This window comes from Oxyura jamaicensis, chromosome 4 (assembly GCF_011077185.1).
Source record: "Oxyura jamaicensis isolate SHBP4307 breed ruddy duck chromosome 4, BPBGC_Ojam_1.0, whole genome shotgun sequence".
Taxonomy (NCBI): Eukaryota; Metazoa; Chordata; class Aves; order Anseriformes; family Anatidae; genus Oxyura; species Oxyura jamaicensis.
The window spans coordinates 77695253-77714663 of NC_048896.1; the positions used below are offsets into that span (position 1 = coordinate 77695253).

The following is a 19411-nucleotide window of genomic DNA, read 5'->3' on the forward strand; positions in this document are numbered from 1 at the left end:
AGATGATACATGTGAGTAGTGCAGATGTACAGGAAGAGTTTAGGCAGCTGGGGAGGTACTGATTTATGATTTATTTCATTCTTGAGTCTCTCCATCTTGTCTGTGTTTGGACACAGAGCCTAAGGAACCAACATGTTTCTAAAATAAATGGCCATGGGTCATCTTTAAAAGTCATGCCTAGGAGATAGTTAGTCTTTCAAAAATGAGTTTTTTAGGAGAAAAACAAAAAATCAAAGCCTTTAATATTAGGTCTTGTTCACATTTTCAGTCTTGCTTTTTTTCTGTTCGTGTTTACTAAAACAAATCAAGGAGGATGAGGGTCAGATGGGCTAGGAATTTATCACTAACCCCTTTAGTGATACTGTTGAAGCTAAGCCACAGAAGTATTGGTTATGACCCTCTCAGTTTTAAATAACACCAGCTTTTCATTATATCTTCCTAAATGACCTTTGTCAGGCTTTTTCAGGAGACCTCCTGCCTGATGCTGTCCTTTATGCAATGTGGAAGGCTTTGTATTTACTGTTGGGAGAGCTGGGGGGGTAGGGAAGGGATTTCCTTTCTTAAGGAAGGGGTAGGAATTCAGCTGTACCGTATGATGTGGTGTCTTGTCGCTGGCAGTTTTTCTGTGTTCCTATGGGTGAGGGATGCAAGCAGTACTGAGCAGTAGGAGACAGGATGAAAGAAGACAAAAGGGGTCAGGCTGTGAAAAGGCTATCTTGAGCATTAAAGAAACTAACCTGCAGCTGGTGCTCTCTGTAGTTGAACTGTTGGAAAGGAGTAAGAGGCTGCTGATCAGGCAGCATTCAATACCCATTGTACAAAGGTAAATGCAGCCAGGCCTGTTGCCATGGTAAGTCCAGAAATCATAGCAGTGAAGTATCATGGTGACATTGAGTGTGTTTATTTCACAGAATAGTTGAAAGGGCTTCTGAGTACTTGATTTTTGACTACAATTGGAAGTATTAAATACACCTACTTTGTGTATGGAAAGCACCTTCTGTTTTATTCTTTGATATTGCGAGACTTACAACCCTTCTCAAAATGCATGCATATCTTGTGTATTGTTACTATAGTATTTAATACCGTTCATAGGTGAATGTGAGATAGTACCAGTGTGTGTATATGTACTTGTAGAAGTACTCATCAGCCATGAGAAAAGGGAAAAAAAGAAAACACTGCTTTTAATTTTTTGACAGCTTGATGTGAGTAGCAGTTGTTGCTGTTTGTCATCTATTGGATGTTAAAATTGAATATAACATCAGTCCTGGCGTTCTAAGAATTCAGCACTTATTTTGTCAACAGGCTGCAAACTTGTATTTTCCTTCTCATCTGTTGAATCATTGCATTTCTAGCTGCACACAAGCACTTCTTCAGTGAGAACAGATGTTACTGCATCCGTGGGTTTTTTTCTTAGGCAGTAGTCATCAGCCTACCTTTTGCACAGAAAAGCGGGTTGAGATAGAGTAAAAATCTTGCCAGATTTGAGAGGTGTAAGTACCTTACTTACTGCTTTGTGAAAATACAGATGCCTGCACTGCTGCTTCAGATAAATGACGAAGAATTTGAGGAGCATGTTCCTGTCCTGGTATCTAAACGAGGCACTGCTAAGCATCAGTTCCCATATGAACACAGATAATACCTGAACTTCGTAGCAAGTTTAGGAATCCATCCCTGGAAGGGATGTCTGTAGCTTAACTGTCACAATTTTAAGGAGTCCAAGAGAATAATGTGATAATATGGAGAGAGCCTGTAGGGGTGCTGCACCCAGTATTACCTTTGCTCACAAGTAAGGAGTTGGAAACAATCAGACTGCTAGCTTTTAGTTGAAAGGGATGTTCCTTTAGTTAAACTTCCTTAACCAGACCTTTCAAATATTTAGTAATTTTTACCACCATATAAGTATACTGTTAATCCATTTTGATTGAATCAAGCAAGAATCTTTTGGAAACTCTAGCTTAGTCAGTAGGCTCGCCTACTCAGAATTCTGAGAAACAGTTCTCAGAATTCTAATACTCCTAAGAAGATGAGTTTTGTGAGGAACTAGGATCAAGTTCACTTCAGTAACCTTAGCATTGCCTAAGCCTTGCACCTGTTGTGTGGTAGACCTACTACTTTGATTAATTCTGAAGCAGGTCTTTGTGCTAGTGCCCTTGGCAGTCGTGGCTATAATTGTGGCTCCTCTGTCCCTGTGCCTGTTGTGCTGTCAGTACGCTGGCATCCTGTACCTCAAGTAGTCAGTGTGGTTGTCAGGGCTCTTGGAGGATGTTTTCGGGCATAATCAAAATGTAAGGCAAGTTCATTCTACCTTCCTCCTTTCCCGCCAAGAAGAAAAATCTCTTATGTGTGGGTGGGTGGAATAATCCCTTTTCAAGGGGGTTTGTAATGGACTCAATGTGCAAACATTAATTTAAAAAAAATCTTTGATACTGAAGTGAGTCAAGACTACTGAATTAGGCTTGCTGAATCCTCAGAGGATTAAAGTTAGGATTGTGCCTTCAACCATACCCATCATGTTGCGAGACTTAAATGTTTGTGTGGGAAAAAGAAATCCTTGACACTGAAATGAATCCTCAATACTTTCAAACTGTTCTAATTACACATACGTCTTTCAGATTGGGTAGTTTGGGATAGCTTTTTGGAAAGGCTTCTGACAAATAGGAGTTCTACTCTGATGCTACAACTGAAGATTGGTTGTGAACATACAGCTGAAACAGATAATCTGTCAGTGGGGTAAATAAAAGGAAACTGCCACTACTTTTTTATTAAACACTTCAATAATACAGGGTTCTCTTCTGTTGTCTTTGAATGAGTGGCAGTGGCTTTTGTTGACTTGTGTCCTTCAAGCAGTTTTTAATGAGAGGTCCACAGTTATCTCTGCAAATCTGCAGGAAGCAACGATTCTACATGCACTTCTCTTTGGTGTGTTGAAGTATTGTAATGAATTCTGATTTGGGATATTTTGAAACTGCACTGGGAAATTCTAGGGGGTAACAGCACTTCTCCTCAAAGATTATAGCTACGTGTTCACAGTAACCTGGAAGAGTGCAGTGCCTTCATTTGTCACTGCTTGCTTTTATTTTATCTCAAGCATAAAACTGAAGGATTGAGCATCCTGTACATTATCAGAGCTCTACCAGCTACACAGTGCAGTTTGCTCAGATTCCATGGAACAGTTTAGGGACCTTCAGATCAGGAGCTCATGTCTGTGCTAGGCTTTTTGTTTTAGCATTTGACTTAGGTGTTTTTGAAAGACATAGTTTACTTCTATATTTAATTTTTATCAGGTGTCCAAGTGTCAGCTTGTCAAACCTCTGAGAAGGTGCAAATTTGAGAGAGTGGGTGTGTGGCTGCATAGTCAGCTACTTTGACATGTTGCCTTTTTCATTATGAAGTTATTAATTTTACTAAACTACTACGTATGATATGTCCAGTACATTAGGGTTTTTTCCTTCTCACTGGGAGGCTATTAATGAACTTTCAGAAAGGGTTTATCAGCAGAACCATCCATATTGACATTTTTATAAAGAAATTCATTCTTTGCTAATAAACCAGTAGGGGGCATTCCAGCTCAGTTTCTTGTGTGCCTCTTATGTTATGAAAAGTATATTGGATTTGTTGGCAAAGTGCACCTTTGTTTAAAAGGTTTCTGTAAATGTCTGCAGTTCATTCAAATTGGCAAGATAATGCCTTCTGTCATTAGGCTTACTATTAAAGGACACTTTGACATCAAAGAGGTAGACCTTGTAACTGTTATTTTGCTCTGCTTACATTAATTATATATGCTGGTCAGTACTGAACATTATACTGTCTGTGATTATTTAAAACACTCTATGTAGTTATGCTGAAAAGTGAGAAGTCTCTTTTAAAACAAATTAAAGTTAATCCCCAAATCTGTCAAGATTTGTTCTAGATAGTACCTGCATTTTAGGACTTCTAAAATGGAAGCTGCTTTTGCTTCCCTAATGAGACTTTAAAGCAGTAATTTTACAGAGCCTTAATATTAACTGAAGTTAGATGTTTGTGTGAGTGTCTTAAGCATCACTGTAACTTGTCTGGTGAATTATGGGTGGCAAGGGAAGGCCGGCCTCTTTTCTTGGAATGTGTTGTAGCCATTTTCTTTTGCTTACTGTTATCTTCTTGTCACTATGACTTAGTTCTGCTGTTGGTGGTCCACCCAGACTAGCAGTGTTCATGAGAGCACCTGAGGTATACCAGCAGAGACTCTAACTTTTAAGTTGAAATTAAGAAATTGCATTAATAGTTGAGCTAAATTTCTGTACCCTTCAGTTTTCAGTAGATCTCATTGTAAGTATAGGTCACCTCACTGGCTTAAATGGGAGCATTAAAATGAAACTGAGATGTAACCGATTGGGAGCTCTCTTGTGTGGTGAGCTTGTCAGAAAATAGCCTAGCAATACTGTACTTTATGAAGGTAAAAACTGTGAAGTCTGTACCATTTCCAGAGTACTTCACTGACTGCTCTGGAGTTTAAGTGGGATTTCAGTTAATTTTAAAGTAAAATCTGAAACTGGATTAGGAGGTTTGATTTTGAGCATCCATGTTTATACTGTAAAGGTGTTTGTTCTCATTAGGTACAATGAAGCAAATCTTCCATATAATTGCATTACTGATACGTGACATTAAAGCTTAATTGGCTTATTTTAAATATCTTGCACATCAATTTCTTCTAGATTGTGAAAATTGAAAAGGTCATGAGTGCAGTTTAATATTCCAGGGTGAGAGATTTCAATTTTAGTACAATTTGTAGAGAATTAATTAGGAAACATGACTAAAAGAAAAAGGATGTTGAATGCAAATTAGGCTGCTCATTAGAGTATAGAAGCTGAGGTATCGTGGTGCATTGTGGAAATTTGATTGGGAATTCAGCAAATACCTTGGATTTTTTTGAAAACTGAAATTGTTGTAATTGTTCTTCTGTATAATTGTCATTAATTGCTTAAAATAAAAGGCTAACTTTCTCATGGAGTTTTAAAACAAGTATGCTTGTTTTGCAGGAGATTGATGAAGCCTGCAAGAGGATAAAACGTGAAATTGATGATTTAGGTCCTGAAGTGGGTGACATCAAAATCATTCCATTGTATTCCACCCTTCCTCCGCAGCAACAGCAAAGGATTTTTGAGCCTCCTCCACCAAAAAAACAAAATGGAGCAATAGGAAGAAAGGTAAATAGTATGTTATTTTGGTATGTTCTTCAGTAACAAGCTACTCACAGTTGTGTGGGTGATTAAATAAGTTTCGGCTACTTTAAGTGTAACAACAACTGGAAGCTTTTTTAATGAAGCCTTGATAATTCAGGGCTCTATCTCATTTAAATTTTTAGATAATTGTGTGTTTCTTAGTGTAATTCAAAATTCTGACTTCCATCTATAATGCCAGAATGTTCTGGTAACAACATGATTTAACTGAATGTGGCTGGCATTCATGTAAGATTCTTATGAGAAATATAACACTGAATTTGACAACCATGTGATTTACATGGAAGGACAGGATTTTTTTTCCCCTGATAAACTATTCTTAAATTTTTCTGAGACATGTTCCTCTTGGAGGCAAAACCGACCACCTCCTTCAAGGGTTGTTATTAGACAATTCTTTTCTCTGTTTCTTCAGGCTTATGACAAGGCGTAAGTTAAAGCAAGTATTTAAGTTCATGTTTTCTGAAGCATTAAGCAAGGAATTGGGGTTCTTTTATCAGGCAAAAAGGACTGAGAAACCAACAAAAATACCTTGAGGAATGACATTAGTGAATGTTCTTGTAACATTACCAGTCCAGTTCCTGAGTACTTGTATAAACCACAGTAGAAACTGTATGGATATTTCTTGAAAACTGAACATTTGGAAGGAGTGTTAGTAGAGCTTCTTCAAGGTAACCTAATGCTATGTGAAACTGTAGCATTCACCAAGTTAGAATTTGAAGATCAAAGCTGAATTGTACTATCTGCTCTAGGCAGGGTTTGCTCGTTGATTATTTGACTTTTGGGCAGTACAATATATGCTGAATACTAGTGGCAAACTCGTAGTGTTCTGGAAGAACAAATTACTTAGTAAGTTTAGTGAAATGATCTTCTCCTTCCTATTAAAGCTGATTGCAGAAAGCATATGATCTGAAATCATGAAACTAATGCTGCAACGAGATTGTATTAGCAAATGTCTTGAATGAATGAAATCGCTTTTCAGCGATGAACAAGTGATAGCTGTGTATTTCATTTAACTTTCATTTGTTTAAAACCGCACTTCTAAATAGGCAGTTTGTTTTTCTTGATAAGAGGATAACAGATGCACTGGGTAGCTTTCATTATGTTGAACTCTACCAGTGTTTAAGAAGACATTCTCACTATAGCAACTATTTTACTACAAGAAAAATTGCCAGGCTGGAGAGATCACCTGTGGGCAAAAAAGATGAGAGCAACATTCAGACCTGTGAAGTCACTGTGTGTGTTTTTAACCCTACTCTGAAGTGTATTTGTTTGACTGAAATGTTTTTGCTTTCATGTTTCATTTTTTTAATCTTTATCAGAAATCTGGCAGCAAGTGAAAAATGTTACCTGTATGTGTTGTAAAGTGTAGTTGCTCTAGTTTCAATTAGTGGTCAGGATACATAAAGCAGGACCACATGTGCTGGGTCTCTTACCAACAGAAGCCAACAGAATGTTGGCTTTCGCACAGCCCCCTGTAGGAGGTGAGCCTGGCTTATAGAATGGCCAAGGAAGGAGGGCTAGAAGGATGTCTGAATTGTTTCAAAGGCTATAATCATAAAACAAGGAAGTGCTTGCTTAGCTCCTGTGCTTCAACTTTGTGGAAAAAAAAAAAAAAGGTAGATCTTGGAAGCTGCATATCATCTTGCAATACTCTTGGTGTCAACAAATACTACTGATACATCTTGATGACTTAAGAGCTTTTTTTGTCCCTTTGTAATAAACTGTTAGTGCTTAGCATTTACTAGAAAGCTTAAGATTGTAGATAAAAATGTTTTTTCTAGTTATGGTGAATCAATATTTCATGTACCCTATAGAGAAAGACGATGTTGACTCAGAGGCCCCTTTCTGCTCTCCTTTTCTACCCTATTGTTGCCATATACACTGCCTGCTGAAAACACTCTCTCACCTTTCTCATTGGCCGTATTCTAAAGTTCTTTTGTGCATTTTCACATACTGGACTCCTAGTGGTTTTAACTCAGTTTTGTAATTCAGACTTGACGTAGACTACAGTCCTTTACTATTAGTTGTTATGCAGCTAGCCTGTTCCCTTTGTATGGTTACATGATTGTGCAAACATAGCAACTGAACATCAAAGCGTTATTACTGTACTGTTTATCAATCAGATGAGTCATGTCTTCTTTTTTATCATAAAAATAAAAAAATTAATCTTTCCAGAGTGTTTTGAGCGCAAATTACATTTGCTTCACGTTTTGAAGAGTTTTCCTTCTTAACTGTAAGAGTTGCCAGCTTCTAGGGATGTGATGATCTTGAGGGTCTGTCATACAGAAAGTGATGCCAGTTGCTTAGTCAAGTATAACCAACTCAGTGTTAAACTCAGGAGAACAGTGTCTTATGCATTATTTGTTAGGTTTCAAAAGTTAATAAACCACTGCTTAATTGCCTGTAAAATTTAATAGTTAAAATTTTGTGTTGGTAAGCATTTTGAGTGCTTCACTATTGCATCTGAGAGCCAAAATGCAGTAACTACTGATCATGACCATGTTCTTTGTAGGGAGAAACTAAAATCAGTGTGTTTTTAAAGGGATTTTTAATGGTATTTTCATTATGAAATCCTGGATAGTGTTTTTATTCTATTACGATTAATGTATGCCTTTAAAACTGGGAGATGGGAGGAAAAGAGAAGGAGCATTGAGACTAACTACTGTCTTCAGTGATGCATCTGAGACGTGGTTGGTATCACATGTACATCGAGTTTTCTATTTGACTCCTCTCTTAATGCAAACTGGCTATATCATTGCATTTTAGTCTTGTCCGTTATGGTGTAAACAGAACAGTTTCCAGTAGCAGAATGGAATTTCTAGTCTGTTTTATTTGCTTCAGGAGTCTTGAGAGTTACTAATTAATACAAGGGCAATATAGAGAGTTTATATATAAGATGTAGACTTTTAATATACAAACTAATTTGTTTAATCTTTAAAAACTCTTTTTATCAAACCATTAATGTAATATTTAGAAACCTTTTTACCAGAAATATTTCTGTAACTGCGATATTGCAGATAAAACTGCAAAGTTGCAGTTAAAGCTAATTGGGTACAATTATTTTACATAATTTAGTGCTAATTTTATTCATCTGATTTCTGAGAAACTTTGTAATTTCAATTTAAGGTTTAGAGGTGTGGAAGAACTTAAAGTTTTTCTTTAGGTTTCTTATGATATAGTATGCATTTGTTTTTAAGCAACGCGACATTGACAAACGAGGTATACATAGCCATAACACGGTAAATCCTGTTCTGTTTTTTTTCCTCTACCCTTCTGTATTACTCTGAGTACAAGCTAAGTAAATTCAAGTACAAGTGAAATTGGGCCTTTGTGGGCTAAGTGCACTAACAGTATTGAGTTGTCAGTATTGAAGTGTCCTAAGAGAAATTGGTGATTAAAACCAGGACCAAAGCCTTTTGATGCAACTATGTAACAGGTATTTGAAGCTTCTGGGTATGGATGCTTCATGCTTTAGTAGGTCCAAAAAAAGCTGAGACCTTATCTAAAGTACAGTCTGTAACAGCAAGTTGAATGTGGGTTGACTAGCTTTTTAACATAGGAATGATAGTTTAATTTACATATTTAATGTCTTGCGAAACTTTCGTGACCGTATATAGTGCTGCCAGCACTTAATTGCATTGATTTTTGTGGTTTTTGTCTTTGGCTACTATGCAGATTACCTGTCAGCGAAAGGTGTGGGTTTTTGAGAGTTGCAAATAGCATATAATTTCAGGGTGGAACACCATATTAATTCTAAATTGCTTTAATTTTTTTTCCACCTAAGTATTGCCTTCATTACATAGTGGCATCTGGGCAGGCTTAGACACTAAGTCTAGTTAAGAAGAGATGACTATTAAGTACTACCTGACTGGCAAAGTGATCAGCCAGGAAGAAGAGAAATCATTGGGAATATCAATCTATTCCAGTCACTGACTTCATTGTAATTCTGAAGAAATTGTTAGGGGTCTCAAGTTCTAATTATTAAGCTGACAACAGGGCGTTCGTTCTTCACTAGTATTAAGAACTAAAAGGTAAGTGGTTTTAATGAAGTCCTGAACTGGTCTGGGTATGTCTCTTTTTTTTTAAAGCAGCTGCTTACGTTTCGTTCTAATGTGATTTAATGTGGTCACTGTTGGAATGAGAACTAGTAGTATCTATAGACTGCTAACTGCATCTCTGGACATAAACATTTAAATGGCAATGAATCAGGCCTCAGAACTCAGATATGCCTTTGTTTTAACTTTTGCATGAGACAAGCTCCAGAGATGTTGCAGCAGCTTGAAAGCTTAACCTTCAAAATGTGCAAAGATATCTGGCTATGATAATTTAAAGTTGAAATTAAACATTTTTTGAAGATTTTAGGTGGACTGTATTGATAACCACTTTATTCTGGACCAAGTAAAAGAACATACTGGGCTCCTGTGTGTGTAAAATAAGAGGCGTAGGTCTGCTTTTTACTGTTGTTAATATCTGGGATGTAAAACAGATGATGCTTTTACTCAGTGCTTAACTGGGGAGGGGCACCTGCGTGTAGATTTGACTCAAGTATGGTTATGTAACCTTTGATACAGCATTATTTAACCAGTTTGCCATCTTTGAGCTTAAAAAAACAAAACTCAAAAAGCTAACAGATGTTAGATTCAATGCAATTTATCATTTTGTACTGGAGTAAGGAATAGAATTTTGAACAGCAATCTTAAAAGTAAAATATTTGCTCTTCTGTGTCTTTTTATTAAAAATAACTTTTTTCATATTTTTAATGAAGACACAACATAAATATAGTGGACAAAAACTGCATTGATACCAATAGAAGTTCATCTAGTTGACTTCAGATCTTCCTGTAAAAGTTCTGGAGCACAGCTCTGCTAGTTACTTGCTGAAAAATTGTGATGCAGAGACAATCAGGGCTTTAGTTGCATATCTTCACAACAAATTAGTTATTTACTATGTCATTTTTCGACAGGTTGTTGTATCCACCAACATTGCTGAGACATCATTAACAATAGATGGTGTGGTGTTTGTGATTGATCCTGGCTTTGCAAAACAAAAGGTAAATACTATGTCAGTTGTGCTGTCTTTAAAGTAGGAAAGATACTGGAGTCTGGTTTGCTTGGGTAATTCTTCTGTTTGTAAACAGCGATGAGTGTTTTGCAATTGAAATCTTGATGTTTTTTTAAAAACTTTATGGTAGGTTTGTACTTTATCTGTAAATTTAGCTGGAACAGTCCAAAACAGCATAGTACAGAAAAACAGCAGTCTTAAAAATTGAAACATGAGGATTTTTAGAGTTAGGCCTGGAATATAGAATTCACTTTTCATTTTGTAATGTGTCCATGCTTGAGAATGCTAAATTAAAAATAAGAAATATATGAAGGCTATTTGAAAGTAAATGAAACTGGTGCTAGAAGTCACCTCTTGATTTTAAGTCACGTTTATGTGGAAAACTTCAGCACTTAGAAGAGCGAAATAATACCTAGGCTAGTATTGTGTTTTGTCAGTACTCATCAGGTGCTGTCGCAGCCCTAAAGATCTTAAGTCACTACACCTTTCTTGAAGCATTAAAGGAGGTGCAGAGGAACTGAAGTAGCTTGCCTGAATGGGAAGCAAGAACTAATTAAAGATTAAAATTGAAGTCTCTTAAACTTAATTGATTTTTTTTCACTGGTAACTGTCTTCATAACTTGGTTTCTTGGGCTTTTCCTTTAACACTCATGCACATTATCAGCTTTTTAAACTTTTGCAAAATGAGAGAGACAGCAGAATGTGAGTACAGTCAGTGCATCTTCATGCACAAGTTGCAATCACCATTAATTTGAATTATTTTCACAAGTAATTCTACTGGAAGTGATTCTCTAATAAGGACTAATGTTTTTGTATATGGCTTATATCCATTCATATCAGCAGGTTAAAACATGGACTACAGAAGGTCTTCAACTGAAACTTGATTACTTTTTTTTAACAGTATCTCCTGTTCCTTAAGCTCTAATGACTTGGCAGGGCTGTTATTTATATATAACTGCACTGGGAGTCTTACAGTAAATTCCAGCGTATTGTGTACTGTGACGGTCCACATGTGCCCTTGAAGTATAGTCTTGCTTTGTCACCAGTGTGATTTTTTTTTTTACAATCGCATTCAAGCCTTAATGTTAGATTTTTCTGACCTTTAGAACATGGTTATTCAACCTTATAATTGTATCAAGACAACTTGTTTTTGCATGGAATTATTTGAGCATCAAGAGTGTGTTTAGCACTCTATAGAACAAATTGGACACATTAGTTCTGCCACAAAAATCTTATCTAAAAATACACACACATTTAAGGAGACTGGGGAGCCTGGCAGGAGAAGATGTTAACAAATGAATAAAATGTAAATGCTGTTTTTAGGCAGTTGTATTTGAAGCTTTCTGTCACTGATCCAAAGGCTTTTGTAGCCAATTTTTCTCCTCTCAGATGCATACAACTTACAATTTCCTAGTCAGAAGCTGCATTTAAAAACAAGTTTAAAGCCATCTTTATTTTTGAGATAAGTCTTATCCATGAGTGATGTTCATTCTTCTTTTCCTGCTCCAATTCCACTTTCAAATAGGTGTACAATCCTCGTATCAGAGTGGAGTCTCTCTTGGTGACTGCGATTAGTAAAGCTTCAGCTCAGCAGAGAGCTGGCCGTGCTGGTCGTACTAGACCAGGCAAGTGCTTCAGGCTTTATACAGAGAAGGCTTACAAAACTGAAATGCAGGTAAGGTTACCTCTTTTTAGAGTGCATCTATAAGACCATGTGATTGATCCAGGTAGTCAATTACTATGTTACCAAGCAAAATCAGAATGTGAATGCTTGTTCTTCAAAGTATTTTAAACTAGACAACTTGAATTTTCTTTTTCCTCTGCACAGGACAATACATACCCTGAAATTTTGAGGTCTAACTTAGGATCTGTAGTATTGCAGCTCAAGAAGCTTGGTATAGATGACTTGGTGCATTTCGATTTTATGGATCCTCCAGGTATCTATTTCATATTCTACTTTTTATACTGCAGGTGTTAATTTTAACTTCTGCAGTTATTAATTTTGCTGAGTATTTTATAAATAACATGAAATATTTTTGCCAGTGTTTCTTATTGTAATTCATAAAGTTTTGTTTCTTTTAGTACTGTCATACCAAAGTATTTTAGTATTACAGTTTGAAGAGCTTTTAATGGATTTGACAAAATTATGTAAAAAAAAATAATAGAAAAACCTATTACTGAAGGAATTCTTACTCATCACCTTGATTACACTTTCTAATTGTGCATCAGTTAACTGCATGTAAATAAACTTGGCTAGCATTTTTAAAGCTGAATACATCTTTTTGGCTCAGTCTAAAAAGTTAATGTGGATCTCTCTTCTAACAGTGTTAAATGTTTGTAAATACTTTAAAATAGCTCTGTTATATTGCAAATTAAAAACACAGGTCAGACATAGATAAATATGCCCAAGATAGTAGATTTTTTTATCACCTACAATGCAGATGTAAGCATTTCATAGCTTTATAGTTCTGCATTCTTTGTTCGTGCTATGCAGTGTGTATGATAGCTTAGCAGGAAGGTGTTTTGATTCTGTTATTTTTCTTTGTGGCTGTAATATACCCTTGCTGTAAGGAATGTAGGAGTAAGAGAACATTCTTAAAGGTTCAGGTTTATGAAAGGCCATAGGTATCTAAAGCACCTGGTTGAAATTTTAGGACTGTACCCAATCTATTTTGAATTGAACAGGGAAGAAGGTGTCAGTGCATTGGGAGGAAAATATTACTATGTTACTGAATATTTCACAATACCACTGCTGTCTGAATTTTGAAAAGCAGTACTCCTCAAATATTCAGAGCCTTTGATTCAGTTAATAGCTCTTTTAAATAGGTGATTGATTCATATCTGGATGTATATAACCAAATTTGGTAACAATTTCGTGTTTGGAAGCCGGTTGAATGAAGAATGAAAAACGAAAAACAAAATAGTCTGTGTTCTCATTTTTGCTTATTAATAGCAGTTTGATTAATGTGTCTACCTAAATATTTCTTTCAGCTCCTGAAACTCTGATGAGAGCCTTAGAGCTTTTGAATTATCTGGCTGCTTTAAATGATGATGGAGACTTGACTGAATTGGGATCCATGATGGCTGAATTTCCGCTGGACCCACAGCTGGCTAAAATGGTTATTGCAAGTTGTGACTACAACTGCTCTAATGAGGTCCTATCTATTACTGCCATGTTGTCAGGTAATAACAGGGGAAGAGATATTAAACAAAGTGCAGTTCTTCAGTTTGGGGAGAATTTGAGTTTTCCTCAACAAAAATATAAGCCATCTGAATATATTTTTAATAAAACCAGGTTTTTTAAACTGGCCGATGGGGATACAGTCAATCACTAGAGGTTTGTGTGTAGACCTGCAGCTAAAAATTATTAATGTTAAGAAAATAACATGCATAAATGGTCAAGCAATTTCAATCTAACTTTAAAGTGTATATATTTGAGTTGATACAGGAAAAAAAATTCAGTCTAGTGGAACAGAAATTTTGTTCTTAGGCTCATAGTCAGGATGAAGAATGTCAGCTCAACCATTGTTTTTAAGGCAGTGAAATATATTTCATGTTGCGCATTATTCTGCACTTTGACATGTCCTGGTATTTTCTTAAGGATTATAGCCCAAGTTATGTTTAAAATGCTAACTCATACATGCTGTGGTACATTTTAGCTTTCACACTTTAAATTAATGACTGAAAGAGTAGTCATTACTTCTAAAGTGAAGAAAGCAAGTTTTGGGGAAGGATATTTATTTAGAAGAGCTAACTTTTGTGCACAGCTGTACTTTGCTGCATTATGCGAATACCACTGTGTCGTAATAGCTGCTTGTTGAGAGAGATCTCAATGGGAAAAATGTTGTCAAGCAAGCCTTGTATTTCATTCCTTAACTTATGTAAAACTGACTTCATTTTACAGCTGGTCTCTCTAGGACAAGCAGCAAGATTTAGTCCTTGTGGAAGTGGGGATGTTCTTATTTGTAATTACTGTTGTGTCTTTAGAGTGTTATTTTACAAGGCTCTTCACAGTGCAGATGTACTACTGGTTACATGCTTAACTTGGATGGTTAGAAAAAAATCACAGTTCAGCTAAGTTTAAATCTGTTGTTTTGGTTAAGTCTTACAGTATATTTATATGAAAGTTTTTAAGAACAAGCTAAAATGTTTGTTGCAGAGTTATGATTGTTCAGACTCAGAGCAGATGGGCAGGGCAGAATCTTACTTTTTTTAATTAATTAGTAGGCTTAATTGCGGCGGTGGTGGTAGGTTGGTGCCTGTCTGTTTCCCCTAACTTCTCTCTACCCACCCCAGAAATACCTACTAAAGAACAGTAAGTTCTTGTCTGTGGTATTCAGCTGGTGATTTGTCTTACTCCTTGTTCTATTTTTTCCCAACCCATTATATTTTTCTTGTTTTAGCTACGATTAATGTATTTCTAAATAACTTTTCAAGCCAAATTGTTTTTTAGTTGGTTACTCTCTGGGTATTAACTTCTGCTCTTAAAACAAAGTATGCCTAGTATTTGTAAACTGTTTTCCAAAGTGCTTTTTTTAACTATCAGTATGACACATGGTAGACATGGTGCAATTATGGTGCATTAAGTATACACAAAGACTGTCTGGCTCTGGATAGCAATCCATGTATTAATAGTTTGGACTAAAATGAAAACGTGATACCAGAAAAGAGCAGAGAATAGTATCGAAGAAATCAGCAAATTAAAAGGCTGTACTTAATTTAAAAGATATTTCAGAAGAACTGTGATCTCTTGCTGTGGGATTTCACATACATAACATCTTCATAGAGAAAGTGCTGTAAATTAGTCAAAAGTGAGATATTCCAAATTATTCTACTACTGACTTTAGTTTTTATTAGTCTGAAACTAAAATAGTCTATTTCTGCCTTTAAATACATGTCACACAATAACAGGGTATTTATTTTGCACCTGCATTTCCATTTTCTTTACTGCATTAGTCTTTCTGATTTGTTACCATGTGAATCACTATTGCAGTGTGTACTTTTTCTGAAATTCCATCTAGTAGTCAAGCATACTTCTGAAGTGTAGTGTTTGAGGGTATTTTATGGGAATTAAAGATAGAAACAAAACACCTCACAAAAGGCCCTCGTCTGTTAGGGACAGATGAGATGCAAAGTTTGGGTAAGATTGGGGTTCAGTTATAAGCAGGCTACTATAGTTTCAGGCAGCTGGGAAAAAATAAAGGTTTTGTAACATAGCTACAGAATTAATGGCTACAGAATTAATGCTTACTTAGCATTAATTGTATTGAAATCTAAGCTGTTAAATTGCATCTGCAGTATGGGCTATCTAAATCTAAGCTGATATTTTTCTCCTGTAGATCTCTGCAAAGTGAAGATCTATTAACTGCTTTCAGTGTCTTGCAAATTCACGTAAAAAATTACAAACCTATAAGAACACTGTCAGACAGCAAATATTATTGTAGCCAACTTAGTTTGTGGTCTTTAGTAGCCTGTACTTGGAAGGGGAATGTTAAAACCCAGTTTTTGATTCAAGTCAGAATAAGCCTGAGTCAGACTTTTGTGAGAGAACGTAATGACAGACCAAGCTCATCACATAATGATTTTTATTTCAAGTAGTGCCAAAGGACGGTTTAACCTTCCACCACTACCGCTACCATCACAACCTTTAGACTTCTTAATACCTTCATTCGCATATGTTTCTGTATACCAGTGCTGATAACAATACCATCTGGGGAAGATGACTTGGCTTACTGGTGTGTTCTGTTTAGTAGCAGACTTGTAATAAAGCTAATGCTTGCTTAGATGATTCTAGTGCAGTATAGTTTCAGAACTACCTTCTGCACTCTGTCCATAGAAGCTTTCTGAGAAAGTGAACTTGCAATTACTCTGTTGCATAATAACTAGTTCCTGGTAGAGCTATCAGCACTGGGTCTTGAACCAAGATCTGCTGAGCATTCCAGTATACATAGGCAATCTTGATGGCCTTCAGAATAGATACTTTGATGCCTACATATAGTTCTAATGAAATAATCAGGTACTCTGTAGCTTTGAAACCCTCTTGTCTTACAGATGTGGTTAGGTGTTGATGTACCAAATCAAGGTAGTAAACAGTCCAAGATGCAGTTGGAGGCCATCCTGCCCTGCCCTATGCTCTGTGAACTGACCTAGCTAGGCCTTGTTCCTCTATCTGTGAATGCGTGACTCATCGATATGGGCGTTTGTGTTGGGCCCATACCAACCTTGTTTAGTCCCACAGTGTTTTGTTCGCCCCACGGAAGCAAAGAAAGCAGCAGATGAAGCCAAGATGAGGTTTGCCCACATAGATGGAGATCATTTGACGTTGCTGAATGTCTACCATGCTTTCAAACAAAGTAAGTATGCTCCCGTTTTAGCAAAATTACAAGTAATTCTTTGTGTAGGCAGCTTCCATTCCTGAGTTACAAGGACAATTGATAGGCTTGGGCACTTTTTTGTGTCATTCTATTGTAATCTTTATTTTTTATTATTTTTTAAGTATATAAAAGTTATTTATGTGCTCATTTCTTTGGGAGGGGAGAAGGAAGCTAGCCAAAAGATCACGTAATGAACTGTTGAGTCTGGAGACAAGCCAGGCTCTTATATCAATGTTGGATAACCTTGGACAGAAGGAAGGAAGCTTTCCTGGAATTAAGAAATATTGGATGTTTGTTATGTGATACTAATTATAGAAAAATCTGCATAATTGTTTAGTAACTTTTCAGGGAGAGCAGCATGGAAAATACCTTGGATTTGGGGGAGGATATGTTCCTGGAGGGAAAGCCACTTTTAGTCCTATTTTTTAGTACATCTGGATATTCCAGATTAAGACTTTGGAATGGATTGAGAATCAAAGGGGTAATGCATCATGAAAATGTAGAGCCACGCAGTAAATTTGTTATTTGTGTATCTAGGGGAAATGTATAGTCCTCTGTAGCATAGCTACAAGTATATTTTAGCAGGCTGAAAAAGAATGAACAGGTGAAACTGGGCATTCTGACTAAAGTGGCACGTGTTTTAGGGAGAAAAAATCAGTGTGGTTTACCATGGTTGTAAGTCAGAAGATTACTCTTAACTACCAGCCAGATTACAGTGGATGCTCCAGTTGCTTTTCCTGTAAATAAATGAAAAAAGCAACAGGCTTTTACCCTGAGTAAATACTTAATGTGCCTTTCTGTTGCGGCTCTGACGCAGGAATTTTGTGCTGAAACATTCCTGTTGTCATCTGGCAGTCCAAAATCAAGGATATCTGCAAAATTGAAGTCCAGACAGAAGTACTCAAAATTAAAAAAAAAAAAAAAAAAAGGGCACCAAGAAACTTGTAATCAAAAATTATGACTTAGACATCTGCTTGTCTTTGTCCAAAAATCTGTGGAACCAAAATGTGGACAATTTTAGCTGAACAATCAAGGCCTTTGCTTGGGATACAGGAAATACATGTTTGTCTGCTCCGATTAATATTAGCTGTATATAAAAATGTTGAACAGACTTGTCTAACTTAAAATATGGTTTAAACTTTAATTTTGCATGGCATAAAGAATTGTTGAGCAGAAAATCGGTTGATCTTTTCTTTTTTTAGGGGAGTTAAAACAGATCCAAATACAGTAAATTAGTTTAACACATCTTGTTTTTAATCTGTTGGAAATTAGAATATTTTTTTAAGGCTTAAAATAGGCAGGAAAATAGTTGCTAGTCTTTAAAATCAGTGTAAAATTTTGTTCATAAGTTCATATGTCCAAACTGTATTGTGTAACGTTTGTGTGGAAATCCATTTTACACTTGAGTGCATTTTGTCAAAGTAAACTTGGTGGTTTAACACGAAAGTTTAAGACAAAACTTGAAGACTGCTTGAACTGAACTGGAGGCCTTCTCTCAGTGCCAGTCAGTTATGTCTTGATTAGAATTGAGCCGACATGGTAGTGTTGGTATCTTCTTGCAGAATAGGTTTACCTTTTGAAGTCCTTGTTTGTAAACTTTCATCTGCTACCTGAATATGTATCTTAATGAAGAGTAAGTGGTGTCAATTTTCAAGGTAGATAGCCCTGTTTGGAACTCATTGGTAGAATTTGCACAGTATTTCTTTCCTCTTCTACCAACTGAGATTCCTATGAAGTCACTTTGCTTATATTAAATACATACTCAGTTCTGTGAATACTTATTTGTGTGTATAGACACACATTTTCAAATGTACTGAATTTAGGTATCAGTATTTTTAGAAGAAAAGGAGGAACTGTTAACTAGACAAATAGAACACAAATCGGTTTATTTCTGCAATAAGTACTAGTCGCACCTCTTTTTTAAAAAAAGTTGACCTCTGACTCTTCGGTTTAGAGACCTATTGTTCTGCTGTCTTTGGCAATGGAAATATTTATGGAATAATCTTTGTTTCACTATAAAGTTAGTCTTCTGGTATTCTGTATCAGAAGATGAAATACGGATACTGTTTATCTAAAACAGTATAAAACAGTTATGGGTCATCTTAAAGCACACAGTTCAAGCATAACAGGAAGTGACATGCTATGGTACTTAGTTCTGATTCTAGTGTGTCAAGAGGGTCAGCATTCATACTTTATCTTACAGAATAAATTTACAATTGAGTGTGAAAACAACAAACTTTCCTGAAGTTATGTAACCCTCCTATTTATACCCTCTAATTGTATGAACTTCATAAATTGGCTTGCAGAAATGCAAATCTTGTCATTACAAGTGATTTTAAATCTTGTTATGCCTGTTTTTGTTGTCCTGTTGAAATATAGAGCATCACTTGAAGTAGCAGAGTAGGTAGGGAGAACTGGGTTTCTCAGTGTTAAATGTACAGTTTTTGTACTTATAGCTTAGGCTTGCTGTCTTAACAGATTTCTTACTAGTGTTATTAGTAGTGGAAGCAGCATCTTGGAGCATGGAACGTAGAGTTCTGTTACTTCTACTCTGTTTTACCTGTCACATTTACGTAAACTGTTGTGAGATGCATCATGCTCAGTATTAGATTAGTATGTTTATATAGGTCTTAAACAGTTACTCAATGTCTTAATTTAAGGAGGGTTTGGTTTCTCAAATACAATTATGTACAGTCATCTTTTATATTCATTGCATGTGACAGTTAAAAACAAGGACTGAAATGTTTATGTTCACTTTTA

General features: G+C 36.1%; 1 protein-coding gene across 1 annotated transcript in view; it reads left to right on the forward strand.

The window, feature by feature from the left end:
• The window catches only part of DHX15 (DEAH-box helicase 15), a 45906-nt gene that overhangs the window by 17126 nt on the left and 9369 nt on the right, over positions 1–19411 (forward strand). Inside the window, exons 6-11 of the mRNA XM_035324749.1 lie at positions 5016–5183; positions 10180–10266; positions 11803–11952; positions 12106–12214; positions 13269–13460; positions 16508–16630. Of these exons, the coding sequence (XP_035180640.1) occupies positions 5016–5183; positions 10180–10266; positions 11803–11952; positions 12106–12214; positions 13269–13460; positions 16508–16630 (829 nt within the window). The remainder of the gene's footprint in view (positions 1–5015; positions 5184–10179; positions 10267–11802; positions 11953–12105; positions 12215–13268; positions 13461–16507; positions 16631–19411) is intronic.